The sequence below is a fragment of the Xenopus tropicalis genome, chromosome 2 (assembly GCF_000004195.4).
Source record: "Xenopus tropicalis strain Nigerian chromosome 2, UCB_Xtro_10.0, whole genome shotgun sequence".
Classification (NCBI taxonomy): Eukaryota; Metazoa; Chordata; class Amphibia; order Anura; family Pipidae; genus Xenopus; species Xenopus tropicalis.
The window spans coordinates 168,982,521-169,004,712 of record NC_030678.2 but is presented as its reverse complement, the minus strand read 5'-3'; the positions used below and the strand labels follow the sequence as shown (position 1 = coordinate 169,004,712).

The window sequence follows — 22,192 nt, the reverse complement described above, 5'->3', positions numbered from 1 at the left end:
ATATAACTCACATTGCTGTGTATGATATGGGCTCATGTATATTTTATCCATTTTCTCCATATTTGCACAGCAGCCCTAATGGGCCTTTATATATCATATAAAGTGGGTTTATCCGTATGTGAATGGCAGTAAAGCTGCAGTAGAAGCTAGTCCCTGTGAGTCAGGTTAGTGAATACGTGGGTAAGCGCGTCACTCGCTTGTTTTGTTGTAACGATTGGTTTGTTTGTTCAGCGGGGACACTCTCATCTCTCCGAGCCAACGCTCTTCTCTTTCCTTAAATGATTCCATTCAGGTTCCTCGCATCACATCTTCACAATTCTTCTGCTTCATTCTAGTAAACCCCCCCCTGGGGTGCAATGAATAGAAGCCTAATTGTCGTCTTTGTTTTTAAATATATGTATCTAAATGCATGGGTAATAGGATTTTCTACCATTGTTCTTCGTTATTTTCATCCCCGCAATACATTGCAATTATTATTACATTATTATTATTATTATAAAAAACGTGGACGGAGAACCCTTGGCAACATCATTGAAATCATAACCTTAAAAACTACTACTTTTTTTTTTTTTTACCATCAGAATAAATTAATTTACGATTGTTTTAGATATATTTTATGGATATTGATATTTGTGAGTTTATTTGTAAATATTAATACGTTTGTTTCTTCTGTTTTACTTTACTTTACTGAACAACGTGATCTTATTTCATTTTTAGATCTTGTTTTATTTGAACACAAAAACTGATTAAAAAAAAAAATAATGGAGTTTCAGCAGTTATTTGGTTGCTATGGTCCAAGTTACCTTAGCAACCAGGGAGTGGTTTGTATGAGAGACTGATATATGAATAGGGGAGGGGCTGAATAGAAAAGAAAGTTACAAAAAAGTAACAATAACAATAAAACTGGAGCCTCACAGAGCAATAGTTGTTGGTTGCCGGGGTCAGTGACCCCCATTTAAAAAATGCAAAGAGTTGGAAGAAGAAGACATATAATGAAAAAAATATTACAAATAAATAACGAAGACCAATTGAAAAGTTGCTTAGAATTGGGCATTCTATAACATATTAACAGTTAGCTTAAAAGTGAACAACCCCTTTATTAAAGATATCTGGATTTCAAGTCATAAAGCTTGGCAGTAATGCTGTTCTTTTAACAGGAAGTCACATGACATCAGAAAGCCAACGATCAATGGCAGATGTTAGTAAATGAGGCCAAAGGAGCAGAGCATTTAGAGAAAGCCATTGGGTTGCTAATGGTAGTGTTTCTAACCTACACACGATCAGCAGTTTATGGCAGGGAGCCCCAACTTGTTTTCACAACATTCAAATGTAAAAAGACTTGGGGAGCAACACAAGCACCATAAAAGTTCATGGAGGAGCCAAATAAGGGCTGTGATTGGCTATTAGGGGCCTCTATGCACCCAATCAGCTTACAGGGGGCTTTATTTGGTAGGAAATCTTGTTTTTATTCAACCAAAACTTGCCCCCAAGTCAGGAATTCAAGAATAAGCCCCTGCTTTGAGCCCACTGGGAGCAACACCCAAGGGGCTGGGGGCCACTGGTTGGGGATCACTGGTTTATAGTATGTTTCATGCCTTCTTTATGTTGTATTGGCTCAACTGTCTGCTCCGTTCTTTACAGATTCCTTAAGGAATATTCAGTCTCTGAGGCACGGCCCCAGGTCTTCTCCGGCAGAGTTCAACAACTCCTCCCACCACCTTCTCAGGGAGAGAAAGACTTCGGCACCTTCCCATTCCAGTCAGCCCACTTTGTTTACATTCGAGTCTCCTTCTAACCACGCTCACCAGACGGCGCTATCCACCAGCGCGCCTCAGGATTACCTGTTCCTGCACCAATGTATGAGCCAAAAGTCCGAGACCATGAGGTAAGAACCGTCGCCGTTCTGGGAGCCCATTGTCTGGACATGGGTGGTTTGTTGACCATTTAATGAACAAGTCAAAAGGGTTGAGGAGACACAAACCAAAGGGATTCTGGGAACAAATTCCTTAAGGCTTCTAAAAAAATCCCATTTACATGGGTTCATCCTATAGGCTAAAGCTCACCCACTGGGTTTTTGAAGCCAGCCAACTGATCAGATTCCCAACTACAGACTGGTTTTGGGGGCTCATCAGTGTAGTGCAGGGTTTTCTGAACCGCTTAGGGAGAGCCAGGGGTGAGGATTCACAAACAAGTCAAAAAGGTTGAGGAGACCGCCTCATACATATACAAATAGACCCCAGGGATTCTGGGCCTAAGCTGATCAGAAATCCCTGCACTACACTGATGAACCCCAAGAAGAGCGAAACCCGTCTGTAGTTGGGAATCTGATCAGCTATTATCCTGGCTTTTGCTTTAAAACCCAGTGGGTGAGCTTTAGCCTATAGGATAAACCCATGTAAATGGGATTTTTTTATTTGTTCCCAGAATCCCTTTGGTCTATAGACCATTTAACCAATGTCTGAAGCAGTAATCCTGAACAAAAGCTCAGAAGAGCAAATTTGTGGAGGGGATTTGTGCCTAAAAAACCAGAGACTCCGACGACTGATAAACACAGAGACTGTATACGGTGCTTTATGGGGCATTAGCAGTTGGGGCAATACTGAATGTATGCAAGTGAATGGGGGAGGTTTCGAGTGCCCGTGTGTTATTGCCCTTGAACAAGACACAAATGGCTGAGCAGATACTGATCGGAGACATCTGGAGACGAGAGAGGAAGTGAGATAACCATAAAGAACTTAGAAGGAGAGCAGTAAAACACTAAATAAATTAGAGTGCAGATAACGATCAGAGACGATTGACAGATAAGTGAGATGAGCAATCATAAAGAGCCAGGGCAAAGATGGCTGCACAGGGAGCAATGAAGGTGAAACTGGCCATAAACCATAATGGAAAACCTCTAGGTCAATACTGAGAACCTACGGTAAACAAAATATCTCTTCTGTGATTAGGAAGTTGCTGTTCATACAAATACACATTATTCTACATAGGAACATAGTAGTTGGGGTTGCAAAAAAGATAACGGTGCATCAGTTTCAACCCTTTACATAATCCAGAGGAAGGCAACCCCCCCATCCATAGCCATCTACAGTTTGGCCTAAAGGTCCCCTTTACACGGGCTGATCCGCTCGAGCAGATCTTCTCCCGAATATCCCCACCTATGGGTGGGCGATATCGGGAGAATCCAGGATAATTCGATTGCTTGGCCCCGATCCCAAACGATCGAATTATAATGACGGGTATAGGAAAAGTCGGTCCGGGGACCACATCAACAAGCCGATGCGGTCCCCGATCCAACTAGATTTTCTAACCTGCCCGATCAAGATCTGGACGATTTCAGGCCAGATATCGGTTGGGCAGGCCCATCAGGAGTGCCCATACACAGGCCGATTAGCTGCCGAATTGGTCTAAGGGACCCATATCATCAGCTACAATCGGCCCCTGTATTTCACTTGGGCATCTAACCCTTTCTTAAAGCTCTCTAATGTATCTGCCATTCTAACCATTTCAGGGAGGGAACTTTACATCTCTCACTGTAAAGAAAACCCTTATCTCAAGGAATCTCCTTCTGTTTATTGGAAGGACCTACAGCTAAATAAGTTAGTTTACATTATGGTGCCCTTATACATAGTTATCATATCCCCCCTTCTAGTGCAAGAGCTGCCATCTTGGCCAACCTTAACATTATTTTTTTTTCCCCCAGAAGTGCCAGTTTTTCCCAAGCCACAAGGTCCTCCTTTTTTATGAGAAGCGACTCGGCCGTCCAGAAGTTGGTCCAGGGTTACGGTCACTGTTTGAACGGGATCAGCGGACAAGTGCACGGCTTTTATAGTTTACCCAAGCCGAGCAGACTTAGTTCTGAGCTTAGGGACAGTGCTTACGACCTGCCGAGAAGCTTTGGCTCTGACACACCAACCAAGTCAAGCCTTACAGGACTGGAGTCGGAAAGCGAGGATGTTTACTGCTACAAAACTCCCAGCAATGCTCTGTGTAAAGAGCTTAGGGAACTGTCAACGGATTCCTATGATATCCCTGGGACGCCGCTCTCTGTGTATCAGATCCCAAGAACTTTCACTTTAGACAAGAACCACAATGCTCTGGGTCTTGCCTCCAATGACTTCCATTCCACACCCCCTCCCCGTCCCCCTAAACCAGGACAAGCAGAGACGATTTGGGGTAGCCCACAGCCACAACATCATCATAATGGCGATAACGTGGCAATGGTCAATCTTCCAAGGAGGAACACGTTACCAGCCGTGGAGAATAAGCGCCATCGAGGTACTACTGGCTTTGAAATCTTCAATATTCCGCCATATTTATCCACTCAACACTGTTCATTGTTCCATATTTAGTCAGTAGACTATGTTTCACCTTTTTTTGTTTTTTTCCCAGTAATAACTAGATTCATAACTATTGTTCCATCAATGCCTACATTCCATTTGGTGGCTCTTTGGAAAAATGATATGCTTCATGCCAAAGTGGCAAATGTACATCATAAGTCAATTTATTTGAATGGTATAGCTCAGGGGTAGGGAACCTATGGCTCAGGAGCCAGATGTGGCTCTTTTGATGGCTGCATTTGGCTCGCTGCCAAATCTTTAATAAAAAAAATAACGGGGGGATGAGGCCAGCGCTCGGCGGATAGAAGACGTGTTCTAAGCCTTAGAACACATCTTCTATCCGCCGAGCGCAGGCCGCACCCTCCACTGCATCGCATCAGCGTCCGGCATCCTTGGGACCCACCCTACCTTGCCCCGCAGCCAAACATTGTATGGCTCTCACAGAATTACATTTTAAAATACGTGGTGTTCTCTCAGCCAAAAAGGTTCCCGACCCCTGGTATAGATAACTGGTGATACATAATATTTTTTCTCTGTCGACCAGTGGTTTTAGGACTTAATTGTTTTGAAGGCCCTTTGAGGTCCAGCTATTGGTGATGGTCCCTTTAGCTCAGTGATCCCTTAACTAGTGGCTCAGGGACATCATGTTCCCCACCACCCCCTTTTGATGTTGCCCATTTTTACATTTCTGGCTTGGAGACAAGTTTTGGAAGCCCATAGACACAGTTTTACCTGCAGGCCACATGAGGCTACCAAATAGCCAATCACAGCCCTTATTTGGCACCCCCAAAGAACTTTTTTCATGCTTGTGTGTCTCCCCAACACTTTTTACATCTACGTGTGGCTCACGAGTAAAAAATGTTGGAGATGGTTTGAAGGATATCTAGAACATCTCCAACCCCCATGCTTAACAACATTGAGGTTGGGCTTCCTGGTGTCCCTAGGAGAAGAAGAAGCTATTCTCTTAAAATCCCATCCTACTGGTCTGCAGGTTACCCCTCTACCCAACACCACAAGTGCTCTGGCTCTGGATTAGTGGCAGTTTCCTGGAAGCAATAACTCGGTAACAGGTAGTGGCAGAATCTCCAGTTGCTGATGTATTGTCTTCCATCTCGTTGACTTCTTGCCCATTTTAATGCCTCTGCATAGGGAGAGTTTAAAAATAGAAATAATAAAAGACATCTGCTTTACATTAGTGAGCATTCCCTTTCTCTGGAGAACAAATTGCTTTTTATTCTATAAAAAGTTCATATTATGATATTGCCCCGTAATTAAAAACACCCCCCCCTTACCATATGGCTTTGGTTTTGCTTTATTCTAAAACATCTACAGACACTTGATAACCACAATAGTAATGACAAGAATGTTGGTGGATTAATTTACTCACGCCGAGGCGTCAAAAATAGGCTTCTAAAAATGGCCTTTTTTAAGTTGATTGATGAAATATTGACCCTTTACTCAAGCAATGTGGGTGGGGCTATAGCAGTCTAATGGCAGCCTACATGGGCCAGGGGTCCTTGATGCAAGAAGAGAAGTAGATGCTCTGATGGGAAGAAACAGGGCAGGGGTCTTCAGTCCATGATAATTTGTGAGGCTAAATCCATACAGGGAGGAAGATAAAGACATAATTACTCCTTGGGGACAAAAAGCTTTATAGAATAGTAATAAAGAGACCATCATAAGAGCTGAGCACTTGTGGCTAATAAACTCAGATGAATGCGGCCCCAGTGACTTCATTGATTGCAATGAGAGAGTCACAAGAAATGGCCCCACCCAGACACATTCACTAATAGCACCGTTATGGCCTGTATTTATCAGACAACTACATTTCACTCATCTTTACTCAGTGATCGAAAAAGTTCTGCTAAATCGAAAAATGGTAGAGAATTATCATTAATTCTCTACCATGTTGATTATATGGAAGATCCTGTTGCCTGAGGTGGTAGTGCCCAACAACCCCCTTCTGCCCCACTGTGTTTATCCACACTTGCCTCTATAAGGAGGTCCAGATGGTCAATAAGTTGGACAAGAGGCTGCATTTTACATTGCATTACACTACTGTATCCTGGGGTATCCCATGGGTTAATCCATGTACAGAACTTCTTAGGGGAGCTACTAGTAGCAGTTACATGTTGTGGCTACTAAAACAGACAATGCTGATCATTTACTGATAACTGTCTCTATGTGTGTTTTAGCAGAGGCCATTCTCAGTATTGTCTATGGCAGGGGATTTTCTAATATTTAGTAGCTGCGAAAAAGTAGCTGCTACTAGTAGCCCAGTGTTTCGCGCAAATCGCCGTAGTTGCCTCGCGAGGCTTTTTTGGTGATTTGCGCAAAATCGCGCCGCTGCATGTGCCATCCCACCGGCGACTTACATTTTCGCCGGTGGGATGGCAGGTGAAGGCAACTCGGGGAGATTAGTCGCCCACGAACAGGGAGTTTTGTCGCGGGCGACTAATCTCCCCGTGTGCCAGAGCCCTTAGTGTTGCTGCTTCTGCTTAAATGTGACCTGAGGGGGTGCCCAACTAGTGGATGGGGGGGGGAAGGGCTTATTTACTCAGGTAGGAGCAGAATTTACCGTTGCAGTTGGTAGGCCCGGCACTGGCTGTGGGTAAAGGCATAAGTGGTTTTTAGTGCCATAAATCAGCCCCAGTGTGTTTGAAATACTTTTCTCAATATCCTCCATAGTCATCATCATACTAAAGGTTGGTGATTATTTCCTTTTCTCTGTAATAATAAAACAGTACCTGTACTTGATCCCAACTAAGATATAATTACCCCTTATTGGGGCAGAACAGCCCTATTGGGTTTATTTAATGGTTAAATGATTCCCTTTTCTCTGTAATAATAAAACAGTACCTGTACTTGATCCCAACTAAGATATAATTACCCCTTATTGGGGCAGAACAGCCCTATTGGGTTTATTTCATGGTTAAATGATTCCCTTTTCTCTGTAATAATAAAACAGTACCTGTACTTGATCCCAACTAAGATATAATTACCCCTTATTGGGGCAGAACAGCCCTATTGGGTTTATTTCATGGTTAAATGATTCCCTTTTCTCTGTAATAATAAAACAGTACCTGTACTTGATCCCAACTAAGATATAATTACCCCTTATTGGGGGCAGAACAGCCCTATTGGGTTTATTTCATGGTTAAATGATTCCCTTTTCTCTGTAATAATAAAACAGTACCTGTACTTGATCCCAACTAAGATATAATTACCCCTTATTGGGGGCAGAACAGCCCTATTGGGTTTATTTAATGGTTAAATGATTCCCTTTTCTCTGTAATAATAAAACTGAACCTGTACTTGAGCCAAGTGCTGAAAAACGTGGGTCAAGAATCTGCCCCTCCGCTGGCGTCGGCCTTCTTCCTTGCCTGCATCCGTAGCCATTGCTTCAGGCCAGTTGCTGGCATATACAGCGGATTTCGGTGCAGAAATGCATACTCATGTTTCCATGCCACAATCCACCATGTGTGCCTGAGCCAACGCAATGGTTCCTGCTGCAGGTAAGGAAGATGGCGGATAACATTGTACGGGCGGATTCTCAACCCGTGTTGTTTCGCAGGCTGAGAATCAGCACTGTGTGGCATTCAACTTAAGGTACTGAGATCCAAATTACAGAAAGACCCATTCTCTGGAAAACCCCAGGTCCATAGCATTCTGGATAACAGATCCCATACCTGTACAATGGAAATCTTGGCATTGTCGGCTTTGCTCCTGCCCAGGCTGCACTTTTTACTGCCAAGGAAGGTGGGACTTTGGAATGATAAGGTGGGGACACTAACATATACGGGCAAGCTATATATTTCAATGTGTGCACCCCCCCAAAAAAAAGTCGTATTCTGTCACCATTAAACCGGATTTCTCTCTTTTGCACATATGGCAGCTTCCTCCGTTGAAGCCTATGACTACCCCCAGCTTGGCGACTTCAGCACCGATCAGTCTGTGGAGTCGGTACACGATGGTTTCAACTCCTATCTGGTGAGTTAGTGAGGCCCAATGTCTCCTACTTAAACCTTTGCCTACATTTACCTTACATTATAATCCCATTGTGTATAAAATAATGAACCCACCTCTCCATACTATAAGGGTGGAGACACACAGAGCTACTAGTAGCAGCTACTTTTTCATGGCTCCTAAACCCCAGAAAATCCCCTGCCATAGATAATACTGAGAATTGCCTCTGCTAAAACACACATAGAGACAATTATCAGTAAATGATCAGCTTTGTCTATTTTAGTAGCCACGACAAGTAGCTGCTACTAGTAGCTCTGTGTGTCTTCACCCTTAGGGAATTGGATGTCCACTGAGAGTCCTATGACCTATGTGGCCAATTAAAAGCACTGGTCATGGAACTCCTTGGTGACCTCCAGTTTCCTTATATTAAACCAATGGGGGTAAATTATCCATTGTCTATGTGACTATTTGATTGATATTCTTTCCAGCAAACCAAATCCTCACTTGTACGGTCAGACAGCGCTGATTCCGAAGACAACTACGTTCCCATGAACCCCGGCTCCTCATCTCAGTTTAACATTGAGAAACTGAATGACAATGCTCAGAGCGCCTACCTCCCTATGAGCCCTGGCCCTAACCAGTTTGACTTCCTGGGCTTTTCCTCCAACACACTTCCTGCCCGGAAAGGAAGCACCGCCTCCTTATGTCCAAGGCCGAGTCGAGTGAGCGATATCCAGCCCCCACCTGTGAACCGGAACCTAAAGCCCGATAGAAAATGTAAGTTCTAGAAACAATTAAAGGCCTGTTGTTATACAGGGAACTCTGAGTATCACTCATGTATTATAAGGGATAATGTACCCCCTACTGTAAATGATAAGGATATTAGCAGTCACTGAGGGGTTCTGTGCCCATATAAAGGCACAAGGCTGCAGGCTGAGTTATACAGGGAACTCTGAGTATCACTCATGTATTATAAGGGATAATGTACCCCCTACTGTAAATGATAAGGATATTAGCAGTCACTGAGGGGTTCTGTGCCCATATAAAGGCACAAGGCTGAAGGCTGAGTACTTTTATACAGGTCATGTAACTCCATGGTGACTTTTAATATCCTCATATTTTACAACAGGGGGTATATTATTTATTATAATACACAAGTTTGATAATACACAGTCATGTGACAGAAATTAACTAAGCACCGATTATAATTATATATAATTTACAGAATATTTATGGGTATAAAATAGATGTCTATCTGCGCATCTTCCTTTCCTGTACCCATGTTTTCTGCTAGTAAACACTCGGCCTCCATGTTACTACTGTTTATAATGTACTAAAAGCTCATTTTTAGGTCACCGTCTCTTTAACTTATAACTGTCACATTGTTACTCATGCTATGGTACAGAAGACTTACCCCAGACAAATTGCCAGTGGCTTACAAAGGATGTGGTAATATTTAAGCAGAGTTAATGTTACTAGGATCCAGGGCTAGCCGGAGTACAGCCTACTAGTATTTACAGAGCTTAGTTCTAGATTAACTAGATTAACTAGACCTTAGTTCTGTTTTTCTCAGACTTCTTTTCATTGGGCATGGATTGGAGGAAAGCTGATGTAATAATGATATTTAAAAAGGGATAACAATCTCCGCCTGGCAATTATAGGCCAGTAAGTCTGACATTTGTAGTGTTACCAGTGCAAGGCAACAGTATATTCTATTTCATTACTTGAAAACACTTTCTTTTTTGGGTGTTACTGTTCCTTGAATTATCTCAGGTTATGAATTGTGGCGGTACTAGTGGGGGGACAGAGGGGGCAACTGCGCCAGGGCACTAGTTACATTGGTGGTTATGAAGAAATGGCTGACCAAATTGGCATTGTTTTCCATTTGTCTACAGCCAAGCCCACGCCACTGGATCTGAGGGGTTCGGCAATAATCGATGAGCTTCCTTTCAAATCCCCAGTCACCAGGTCTTGGAGCCGACCGCCGTAAGTGCCTTTTGCTGATTAAAAGGAGGACTGACAGGGGGAGCTGCCTGATGGGTATTTCTCTTTGCTGGCAGTAGGGGCAGCATTTCCCAATTTGCACCATTACATTTCCTGCTAGTGGTAGGGGAGTCCGTGAGGGTGCAACTGGGGGGGGGGGGGGGCAGATTCTATTTCTAAAAAGAACTGGAATTTCTCTCTTTTTGTGTAATTTTGTGGTTGACAGATTTTTTTTTGTGGGGGTGGGCTAGAGAAGGGGGTGGTTATTGAGAATGGGGTCCTCATTGAAGGTAATATATCATTATTATATATATATATATATATATATATATATATATATATATATATATATATATGTGTAATATTATTATATTATATATATCTATATATCCCATATAGATTGTAAGCTCTACGGGGCAGGGACCTCCATCCTCTTGTGTCTTTGACTCTTAACTTATTGCAACTGTATCCTGTATTTATTTGTATTTATTGTTATACTGTGTATTTATCTATTATTATCTTAATAACCCCCCCGTTTGTATTATTGTATCCTACTGTACAGCGCTGCGTACATAAGTAGCACTTTATAAATAAAGATATACATACATACATACACATACATTATACCTGTATATAGCCGAGTCACATATAATGCAAGATGTATATTTCAGGCATTCTATGAAGTCCAGCTCATCTCAGTGCTGCCGCCCAGTGTCTGCACAGAGTATTACAAGCACCAGCTCAGGAGACAGTGAGGAGAATTATGTAGCCATGGTGAGTTGCCCTTTATTTTATAGAGATATGGGGGGGGGGTCATGTTAAAGGTACAGGGCTGTCTGTGCTCAGACAGGTGATTATGATGGACAGCGGGTGTATATTTATATATATATCCATAGTGAGGCGTCATAAATGAGCAATGCTGTGACTCCTTGTTTTATTGCTCACAGACTTTTTATATTCACTGGGTTTGGTGTTTTATAATGTAACTGCCATCATCTTATAGTCGTGTTTATAGGGGTGTGCGCCTATTGTGATCATATCTTTGGCTTGTTAGTCTGTAGGTGACCAAGCTCGGCTTTTACCCCAGCTCTCAGGGCTAGTCCGACCAGCCAATCAGAATATTAGAATGGTCACAGAACTAGACCAGCCCCTAGCCAATCAGAATATTAGAATGGTCACGGAACTAGACCAGCCCCTAGCCAATCAGAATATTAGAATGGTTACAGATCTAGACCAGCCCCTAGCCAATCAGAATATTAGAATGGTCACAGAATTAGACCAGCCCCTAGCCAATCAGAATATTAGAATGGTCACAGAATTAGACCAGCCCCTAGCCAATCAGAATATTAGAATGGTCACAGAATTAGACCAGCCCCTAGCCAATCAGAATATTAGAATGGTCACAGAATTAGACCAGCCCCTAGCCAATCAGAAAATTGGAATGTTCGCAACCCTTGACCAATACATAATGCTGCTGAACTTTATTATTCATTGCTTAGTGATGTCATTGTGTCACATGATTGAACTATATGTCAGCAGTCTCTATAGCTCCACGGCCTGCCTATGTGTGAAGACACACGGAACTACTTAGTAGCAGCTGATTGTTATGGGCTGGCTGTGGGTCATAAAATGGAGGACGCTGGGTTGAGACCTAACTGCCAGAAAATCCCCTGCCATAGACAATACTGAGAATTTCCTTGGCTAAAACACATGTAGAGACAATTATCAGTAAATGATCAGCATTGTCTGCTTTAGTAGCCACGACAAGTAGCTGCTACTAGTAGCTCTGTGTGTCTTCACCCTAAATGACAAGTGGATATAGAATTTGGGCATTTTAGTTTTTTATCCAATTTTCCTTCCAAACTAAATAACATTTTTAATTCTTCTGCCTTTTTTTTTGTTCCTCCAGCAAAACCCAGTATCTGCATCTCCGGGAACCAGCGGAACCAACAGTCCGGCTCAGAAGAAGAGCACGGGAAGCGTGGATTATCTGGCCCTCGATTTCCACCCTGCGTCTCCCAGTCCTCACCGGAAGGTAACCGAGCACTCTTTGCTTGCTGGTCTCTATCTGCATTGGATATAATGGCAGCTAATGGCACCCAGGGTGCTGGTGGGGGGGGTATTATGCCCTCGCAAGCAATTTCCATATGATTCTCCCTAATCGTGGGCCCCTGCGAGCACTTACATTGGATTACCGCAGGCATCAGGAGAGGGACTGGGGGCACCTTGCTGCATGTGGAAAAAACCATGATGTCAAAACACCCAGAGTCCCCCTTAAATATAGAATGATGGGGAAAATGTTCGATTGGATGGTTTTTCCAGGAAGTGTGCGACTCGGGGGCCCTGGGATCATGCAGTTCATGTAGGGAGGGGGGAGCTTCAGCCAAGAACATTAGCAGCAGTTATTGATTGGGAGAGCAGAATCATTTCAGGACAGAATCCCATATGCTCGGCCGTAAATAGAATTGATGCTGCAGAGTTGGGTGACCTTCAGCAAGGTCGCCTCCATAACCAGCAGCAATTCATTTCTCTGAAAGGAACTGCAGCGTCTACTGTAAATGCATCTGGGAGAGGCTCATGTCTGCAGTGTGTATATATATATATATATATATATATATATATATATATATATATATATAATATAATACTCACTGCACCCACAGGCAGCCACCAGTGCTCATTTACATGGTCAGAAGATTATATTTATAGTCACATTTCTATCCCAGCAGCAACAACAATCATTATAATTACAGCTGCAGACAAAACAAGCAATATGGCAGCCCCCGCTCTTGTATAACTATAAATAGAGAACCAGGTCGGATCCACTGGGATACCATGCAAATCCTAATGGGATCCAATCCTGCCTTCCTGCTAATGGCCTTATATCTAATACCACCTATGTTGGGCCGGGGGGCCCAGGACACAGGTACCACAGACACTATTGAAGAGTATTTGTCCTGGGTCCAATTCTACTTGCTGCTTCTCAACCCCATTCTCTTCCATTTTATGACCCACAGCCAGCCCAACTCCCTTCTGATGATGTCATGAGGGGGCGGGACCAACATCCACAAAGGAGGGGATAGTACAATTAAATCACCATAGGGGTGGGGCTCAATTCCAGCAAGTTGTATAGAAATATTGTTAAGGATTAGGTGATGGGGGTTATGTTTGCCTTTAGTATATGTTCTACACAACAATGTGTGTTGCTATGTGATCTTATTCTGTGTAATTACAGAGGCAGAGTATAGTGGGGCAATGGCTGAAAAATATCTATCTTCAAGATTGCTAAAATGATTTTGATGTGGGGCCCATTGTCCTCTAGTTACACAACTGGCCGTGTCCTCACAGTTCATCCAATGGAATATGGGTCCTAGGTGATCCTTTTTATTTGCCGGGTTGCCCACGTGATCCCACATTATTTTATTCTATTAACAGGGGTGGGCAAAATTTTTAGTTCATAGGCCACATTGACTTACAGACAGACCGGGCCGGGCCAATGTTACGCCCAGGGCTGCCATCAGGAATCACGGGCCTCTCAGCTCCCCCCCAGCATCCTGCAGCTCCACTCCCCAGCATCCTGCAGCCCCCCCAGCATCCTCCCCAACATCCTCCAGCTCCCCCCCACATCCTCCAGCTCTACTCCCCAGCATCCTTCAGCTCCCTCCAGCATCCTCCAGCTCCACTCCCCAGCATCCTTTATCTCCCCCCCAGTATCCTCCAGCTCCTCTCCCCAGCATCCTTCATCTCCCCCCCCAGTATCCTCCAGCTCCCCACCCCAGCAACCTCCCCAACATCTTCCAACTCCCCGCCCAACATCCTCCCCAGCATCCTTCAGCTTCCCCCCCAGCATCCTCCAGCTCCACTCCCCAGCATCCTCCAGCTCCCCCCAGCATCCTCAATCTTCCTCCCTTCCCCCCCAGCGACCTGCAGCTCCCTCTTCCAGCGACCCCCTCCTTCCTCCGTCCTCGGCTGCTTCTGTCCCCCCGGCTGCTTGCATCCTTTTATACGGTTGCACTCCGTGCATGCTGACGTTGCGTGCACGCACTGTGTGAAACCAATCAGGGCCCGTCATTCTTTTAAGGGGGAGTCGGCAGGCTGGATTAAAAAGGCCAACAGGCCAGGTGTGGCCTGCGGGCCATAGTTTGCCCACCCCTGCTGTACAATATGGTAGAGCCCTACCTGCTTCAATCATGACGATGTAAAGGGGAAGCCTACATCAGAACTTCTTACAGGCCTACCCACTAATTCTGGTGCTGTCAGTTAGAAGTGAAGAAGACCTTATTTACATTATTACAACCTCTTCTAAGACCATAACTTTCTTTCTTCAGCCTTCCACTTCATCCGCAGCATCTGATGAGAAGGTGGACTACGTCCAGGTGGACAAGGAGAAGACCCAAGCGTTACAGAACACCATGCAGGAGTGGACCGATGTGCGCCAGTCTTCAGAACCAGCCAAGAACACAAAGCAGTAGTGGGCCGTAACCACGCCAAGCTTCTGGACCATACCAAGTGATAGCCTCCTCTCTTACCAACCATTCATGGAATGCTGCTCTGACTCTTGCATGACTGTTGGGCCGCCTAAGGGTGCATTGTGGGCTGTGCCTCGAGTTGCTGAGTGTAACTGTGAGCCTTTGGCACTGGATATATATAGGGGATGTGATTGCTGTAGAGTGACATAACAGACCGGAGCCTCCAATTGAAGGCCAAAGAACAGAAAGTAGATTTCTCTGTAACGGCACACACATATATACTGATAGAACTAGGAAAAAGGCTGATAGTAAAAGGTAAAAAAAGATTAGACGTTTGATCCTGCCATGTTTTCCATAGTGCTCAGCTGTGATTTGGTGAGTGCCTATATCTGTTCTGGTTCCCAATAGATTTACTGCCTATAAAGTGCATTAATATTCTGGCCTTGTGGCCAGTACAATGATACTGTTCCCTTGGGTTAAGGTTTGTGGGGGCTACATTACCGTTCTTAACCCAAACTGTTGGAAGGGCATGCTGGGAATTGTAGTTAAACCACAGCTAGTTCATCAACAATTATCTATCCCATGTGTCATATATTTGTTGAACTGCAACCCTCATTACTTTTAGCCTACCCTGAGGATGGAGGGAGGATTACTGGTCCCCATTGCTGGTTTAGATGCAGGGAATGATATTATCCCAGTTTTATCCTCTGTCTTTAAAGCTCCCACACTAAGGGGAGGAAACTAGTATTAAATATATCAGGAAAATGAGCTTTAAGCGCATTGAAAGGTTCCCACACTGAAGAAGGACATGTCCATTATACTGGCCGTTGCCTTTATAATAATGTGTAAAGTGAGTTTGTCTCTTTTATAAAGTTTTAACCTGTTTTTTAACGAGGAAGAAAAAATATTTTTGGGCCCACATTCCCTTGGAAGAATGAAAGTGGGTTCAGCAGCACACAGGCCATTTCTAAGATATATTCGCTTTTATTATTGGGTGACAATTTGCCACTGAGGGTGAAACACCCATCGTTAAACCGTAATTAGTAGCGTGGTGTCAGCTCCGCCCCCGCACAGTTTTATAGTTACAGGCAGGGATATTGGATGGGAAGAGGTTAACGGAGCTGGGAGAGCTGGTCTGGCAGGTACAACCACGCGTTTCATTCGCTGTCATTGTCAGCTTTCAGTCACTGAACAATGGAGCCTCGCTGCTGCCTACAGCCCCAGACAGACAGGGTATTAAAAGGACAGTGACCTTATCATTCAGAGCTCGTTAGGGGATTGAAGTCCAAAAATTAAGTTGATACTTAGATTGTTCCTTAATTGACGTTGTTTAGCAGATTCAGAGATATTGGCAGTTTTAGACTGCTAACACCAGTATTTAGTGTCCCTTATGCTTAAGGACATTAAACCCTTAAATGTATTTCTCTGTATTGGCTATGAAAACCACCTGGAAGTTGTCTCTTCTATGGAGGTACAACTCCCCCCTCTTGCTTGTAGTTAGATGATTAAAGAAGGAGGGCTATGGAAGGCTGTAGTAAACCACTTTATGCGGTTAACAGGCAAGGCTAAAGGTGGCTATTGGTCCCTTAGACTGATTCGGCAGCTTATCGGCCCGTGTAGGGGCAGCAACGAGGGGCCTGCCCAACCGATATCTGGCCTGAAATTGGCCAGATATCAATCGGGCAAGTTAAAAGATTTAGTCGGATCAGGGACCGCAACGGCTTGTTGATGCGGTCCCCCAAACCGACTACGCCTATTGCCGTCGTTATAATTAGCCTACATTTGCCCAATATCGCCCACCCGTAGGTGGGGATATCGCGTGAAGATCCGCTCGCTTGGCGACCTCGCCAAGCAAGTGGATCTTAACGTGGGCACCTAAAGACTCCAGCTGGACTCCATTATACCAATATACAGTACAATGGTGGGGGCACATAAATAGATTGATGACACAAAGAGACTGATGGCTGTCTTTACCAGGTGCCTCTGTATATCCAGGGTTGGACTGGGCCGGCGGGACACCAGGAATAGACCCATTACCCCTGCTGACCCAGACCCCATCCCTACCTGCAAGACTTCTAACTTCCTGCTGCCCTCCCTCCACCAATTGTGACAAAGTATAAGGTACGCCCACAGGGGGGAGGGGCTGGAGGTGGGTGAGGGCCCTGGGATAGCAGACCCGGTGAGCCTCACACACCCCAGCACTTGAAGTTAAGTGAGGAATATGTCTCTAAAGCTGGGCATTCTTGGCAAAGTCACCCCAAACGGTGGGCCAAATTGAACATTTTCAGTCTTTTAGCCCTCTGTCCAATAGTTCCAGTCTGGGGACTAGAGTGGAATCATTAGCTGCAGACTACATCCAACAGAATCTTCTACCATTACTATCTACATTATCCCCTTCCCTCAAGTGGTGGGTCAAACCAGGCTCATTCACTTTTCCACCAATCGGATTATTTGGGACCAATTGCTGCCAGCTTTATCTTCTTATATTAAATACCATGCTGAGTCCTTATTTGTAAGAAGGCGCAATAACACAACATCAGCATTTGCCATCTCATGGTACTTCTACTTAACGTTTATTGCCCATAAACATCACACACCATTATTTATTGGCTTCCTACAGACAACTCGACTATCTGCATGCTATTATGGGTAATGTATGGCATGGTGCGCCAGGGAACATGTTCTTATGTAATAATTAGGGCTTCACAAGGTAGGCACAGAATTTACCCCCCTGCCCCATATAGTATTTCTGCACGAGTAACAGCACCTCTTGTGTTAGGAATCTGCAAAGTGAAGAGAAACCACTTCCATATAGAATATACATATATACTGCAGCAATGGGATTTACTCTGTGTATTGTACAAACTGAAGGCTGGAGTCTGTATCATCAGAGCCATCATCTGAGTATAAGATTGTTTATATGAGACTGATCTGTTTATACAGTGTGTTGGCAGGAAGCAATACAGGTTGGTCTGCTCTTACCTGGCATCTCTAGTATTAAAGGTATTAGGCACATCTATTCACTACAGATCACTAAAGGCTGCCCGAAAATCACTAGGTTTCTTTCTTGGACGGTGACACACTGGGCAAAGGAATGGGGGTTTCACTGTATTACTAACCTGGGCCTCTATTTATTCCCCAAATGCTCAGCGATAGAAATATTTCATGTATATTTAATGTTTGTCTACATTGCCAATATTTATTTCAATAGAAGCCTTAAAGGGGAACTCCACCACTGAACACTGACAGTATAATGTATATTAGCCACCACTGGTACCTTTAGGGAAAAAATTCATTCTTTTAACTAGAAATGAGCATTATTAGCATAGGGTGTGTATCTGGCGTGGCTGTAGTGCCTGAGGGGTTGCTCACTGGTTTTACTTTGAGTTTCCTCGCCATATTTATCCCATTCAGTGGACATCAAGTGGGGCTAGTGACACACCACACAGTATTGGTTAGCCCTAATTAATCTAAGGGGTATATTTATCATGCTGTGTAAAAAGTTTAGTGAAGCATTATCAGTGATGTTGCCCAGGGCAACCAATCATCAATTAGATTTCCACAGTTAGAAAACCAAAGCAAAGCATCTGATTGGCTGCTATGAGCAACATCACTGGTAAAGTTTTACTCCACTTTTTACACAGCATGATAAATATACCAATTAGGGTCACTAAACATGGGGGATTTTCTTCCTGCAAAGCAATATAAAGGTAATAGAATGAGATTGCCTGGGTGCCAGTAAATAACATATAGTATATGCAGAACAAAGTAACTGTACTCACAAGGTTCCAGAAGAGTGTTTTGTATTTTCAATGAGCCTAAAGGTGGCCATATACGTTTAGATTTTAGTTGTCTTACGACGAATGCTCGGATATAGATCGTATTAACATTCAGATTGAAACTGTAAAGGGTTAAAATCCTAAAAATAACAAATCTGGTAATGTTCTGGCCATTAATAATTGCCAGACAACAATCTTAAGGTGCCCATACACGGGATGATTCTAGCTGCCGAAATGGGTCCCTTAGACCTACTTGGCAGCTTATTGGCCTGTGTATGGGCACTAACGTCGGGCCTGCCCGACCGATATCTGGCCTGAAATCGTCCTATCGGGCAGGTTTAAAAATTTAGTTGGATCGGGGGCCGCAATACATTGTAGCTCCCCCAAGGATATGATCAGATATATCAGGCAATTCATGCACAGATATTATCATTATCTGACCAAAGTTCTCTAACCTGTCCGATCACCATGGTACAAAAATTGTCAGGACGATAATTCGGAGCCCTCACCCGGTCCGGAACTTTGTACAATTATATCTGTGAGTGTATGGCCAGATTAACGTGTCGGCCAGCAACAGTGACCTTTCCCCGGGGCAAGCACACAGACCTCTGTGGTATAATGAATAAACACAACCAGATAAGGTTAGGGGATCCCCTTGCCTCTGTGGGGACTCGTAGTCCTGGCACATATATGAAGTTCACTCTTATTGATCATATATGTCTGGTTTATGATACCCTAATTCTATATTCTGGTCAGAGCTTGGCTTTTATTTTAATATTTTCTTTTGTTCACAAAGGATTTCACAGATAGTTTGCTCCTGAGCTTGGCAATTATTTGTTTTATGTTTTGGCACTTCCTGTGTGTTGTTTACACTTGGTTGCTAAGGCAATCAGCTTGTTTTGGTGTCCTTTTTGTGGGGAGGAGTTGTAAGGGACGTGGGTCACTGTGTTTCTGTTTGTCCCTGAGGAAGGTCACTGTTGCTGACTGAAACGCTGGGCTTATTTCAATAAAATACAGAACAGCACTTTGTTCAGTATTTATAAATATATAATAATATGTATTTCAAACAGATCCCATAGAGAATTAGGGGGCAGCATACCTACTCCCAGTTACTGGGAAGCTATAGACCCACACTATCCCTTTAATCACACTTATCTACCATATACCGTATAAATAGTGATGTATAGGCCAGGCTAAAAGCCATGGGCTGGGCTGGTTTGGTCTGGCAATGTGACCTTGGTCATTGTGTTTCTGTTTGTCCCTGAGGAAGGTCACTGTTGCTGACTGAAATGTTGGGTTCATTTCAATAAAATACACACTTTTTTTTAAAGCCCTGTGAGTGCAGCACTTTGTTCGGTATATATATATATATACCCATGGGCTGGGCTGGTTTGGTCTGGCAAAGTGACATGGGTCACTATGTTTCTGTTTGCCCCTGAGGAAGGCCACTGCTGCTGACTGAAACGTTGGACTCATTTCAATAAAACACACACTTTTTTTAAAGCCCTATGAGTGCAGCACTTTGTTCAGTGTGTATATATATATATATACCCATGGACTGGTTTGGTCTGGCAAAGGGACGTGGGTCACTATGTTTCTGTTTGTCCCTGAGGAAGGTCACTGTTGCTGACTGAAACGTTGGACTCATTTCAATAAAATACATACTTTTTTTAAAGCCCTATGAGTGCAGCATGTTGTTCAGTGTGTGTATATATATATATATATATATATATATATATATATATATACCTTAAACAGAACTGTCACCGCACTCATCCATAGCGTAGACCCTGGTGCTCCGCAACTTAAGGGCGCCGTCTCGCCCCTCCACAATAGAAAGTTCGAAAAAGATGCAGCACACAGGTTATTTGCAAAAAAGTGTATTAAAAAGAATCACATCACATATGGCATATGTGATGTGATTCTTTTTAATACACTTTTTTGCAAATAACCTGTGTGCTGCATCTTTTTCGAACTTTCTATATATATATATATATACACCCATGGGCTTGGGCAGGTTTTGGCTGACAAATGCTTTGCAGGATGCAGGAGGGTGTGGCCTTTGCCCCCTGGCCACAAAGGCATTAGCCCCCACTTCCACCTCCAGTAGTCAGTTTGGGCATAGGTATATAAATACCAATGGCTCGCCGGGTTTGGTTGACTACATGTTAAAGCCACAGAAGAAATGCCTGGGGATATGAGCCTTAATTGTGCTGCTGCCATATTGATTCTTATTGATTGTTACATTTCATTGGTTCTTGCCACACAGCACTGTGGTTTCCAATAGCCCAATATGTATGTAATGTTATATTATTCTGTCTTGGCACTGACAAGGGGCAGCGATCTACCAACGCCAGTCTCCTCTTATTCTGTATTCACCCTCTTCTTCCTCCAAGGCCTCAGTCTTTCATTGGTCCTTATTTCTTTCCGTGACACTCGTCGCTCTGTAAATATCGTAACAGAGATATTGTTTTTGGAAGAACTCCTTGCCGGGAGGGCTACCAACTGCACTCAGTACCTTAGTGACCGCTGCACTAATGATGTAGCTAATGCCTATGCTGTCAAGATGAGCAATTGACACTTTGCTTGCAGTGCCCCCTAGTGGTGAAAGAGTTACACACACCTTGCCCGTTGGACTTTGATTTTTCATGTATTTGTCTCCCCCCCCCCCCATGTACAACGTTAAAGACTGGAATGTATATCTTGTAATATTAACAGCTGCGTGTCTCTAATTCTCACGTCGACCACATAAGTTATTAATTTATTCCTGTATTAATAATAAAAGTCACAGTCTCGGTTATGTTGGTTATTATTTATGCTGTAAGTAGGGCCTCATTTTTAAAATAAAAAAAAAACCTGTAGAAGAAACCTGTTAGGCATAGTAATATTTTTTCTGCCATTAATAAATATGGTACATTCATCTTTGTTGTCTTCTCCCAGCTCTGTTGTACATGTGGTTCCTATGTTAGTAACTGACTCCCATAATGCTTATGGGCTTTATGAAAAACATACCATCCCTACATTTAGATACAAATTTGGATAAATTCACCCCAGCTCCACCCACCCACGTATGCCCCCAGTCCACCCAAAAAACAACTCATTTTCCCATAAGCCTTGCTCATTTTGGGGGTCAGTAATGTTGGACTGTCCCATCCTAATTGGGATCATTGAGAGATATGTGCTATGGGTGGGGAGGAGATGGTAGGAATCCTCCTATTTAGTTTCACGTAGGGTTGCCACCTGGCTAGTATTTGACCGGCCTTTGCATGGGGGGGTGAGTAGGAGGGGAAGTCACATGGGGTGGGGAAATATGGGGACTTGGGATGAAAATGGGCAAACTGGGCATAAAGATGGGCATGGAATAGGAAGGACGAGCCTAATAAGGGGGATCCGGCAGCAGAGGGGTTCTGGGAATGGAGGGATAAAACTATATCAATTATACATCCGCTAATTATCCTCTGATCACCCAACGGTATCAACTGAGACCCCCACACACACCAAAGCTCATAAGGAAACACAAATACAAATGCCTGCTTCCAACATAAAAAACGAAACCTTTTACATGTAGTGAGTGCCCATAATCGGCATCTCAATCATCATACATTTTTATTGGGTTACTTGCCCTTTGCTGCACAGTCTCTTCAGCCCACCCACTAAG

General features: G+C 43.7%; 1 protein-coding gene across 2 annotated transcripts in view; it reads left to right on the top strand.

Annotated features, from left to right (window-relative positions):
* Window positions 1–15,967, top strand: part of gab2 (GRB2 associated binding protein 2) — an 87,248-nt gene extending 71,281 nt beyond the window's left edge. The window contains exons 3-10 of one of the 2 annotated variants that reach the window (XM_004912182.4): window positions 1,642–1,885; window positions 3,704–4,275; window positions 8,233–8,327; window positions 8,792–9,080; window positions 10,199–10,289; window positions 10,958–11,060; window positions 12,196–12,321; window positions 14,615–15,967. In XM_004912182.4, the coding sequence (XP_004912239.1) occupies window positions 1,642–1,885; window positions 3,704–4,275; window positions 8,233–8,327; window positions 8,792–9,080; window positions 10,199–10,289; window positions 10,958–11,060; window positions 12,196–12,321; window positions 14,615–14,758 (1,664 nt within the window). In that variant the 3' untranslated portion in view covers window positions 14,759–15,967. Of the gene's footprint in view, window positions 1–1,641; window positions 1,886–3,700; window positions 4,276–8,232; window positions 8,328–8,791; window positions 9,081–10,198; window positions 10,290–10,957; window positions 11,061–12,195; window positions 12,322–14,614 lie in introns of both variants that reach the window. The other variant, XM_002936547.5, reaches the window with a different exon arrangement.
* The last annotated feature ends 6,225 nt before the right edge of the window (window positions 15,968–22,192 follow it).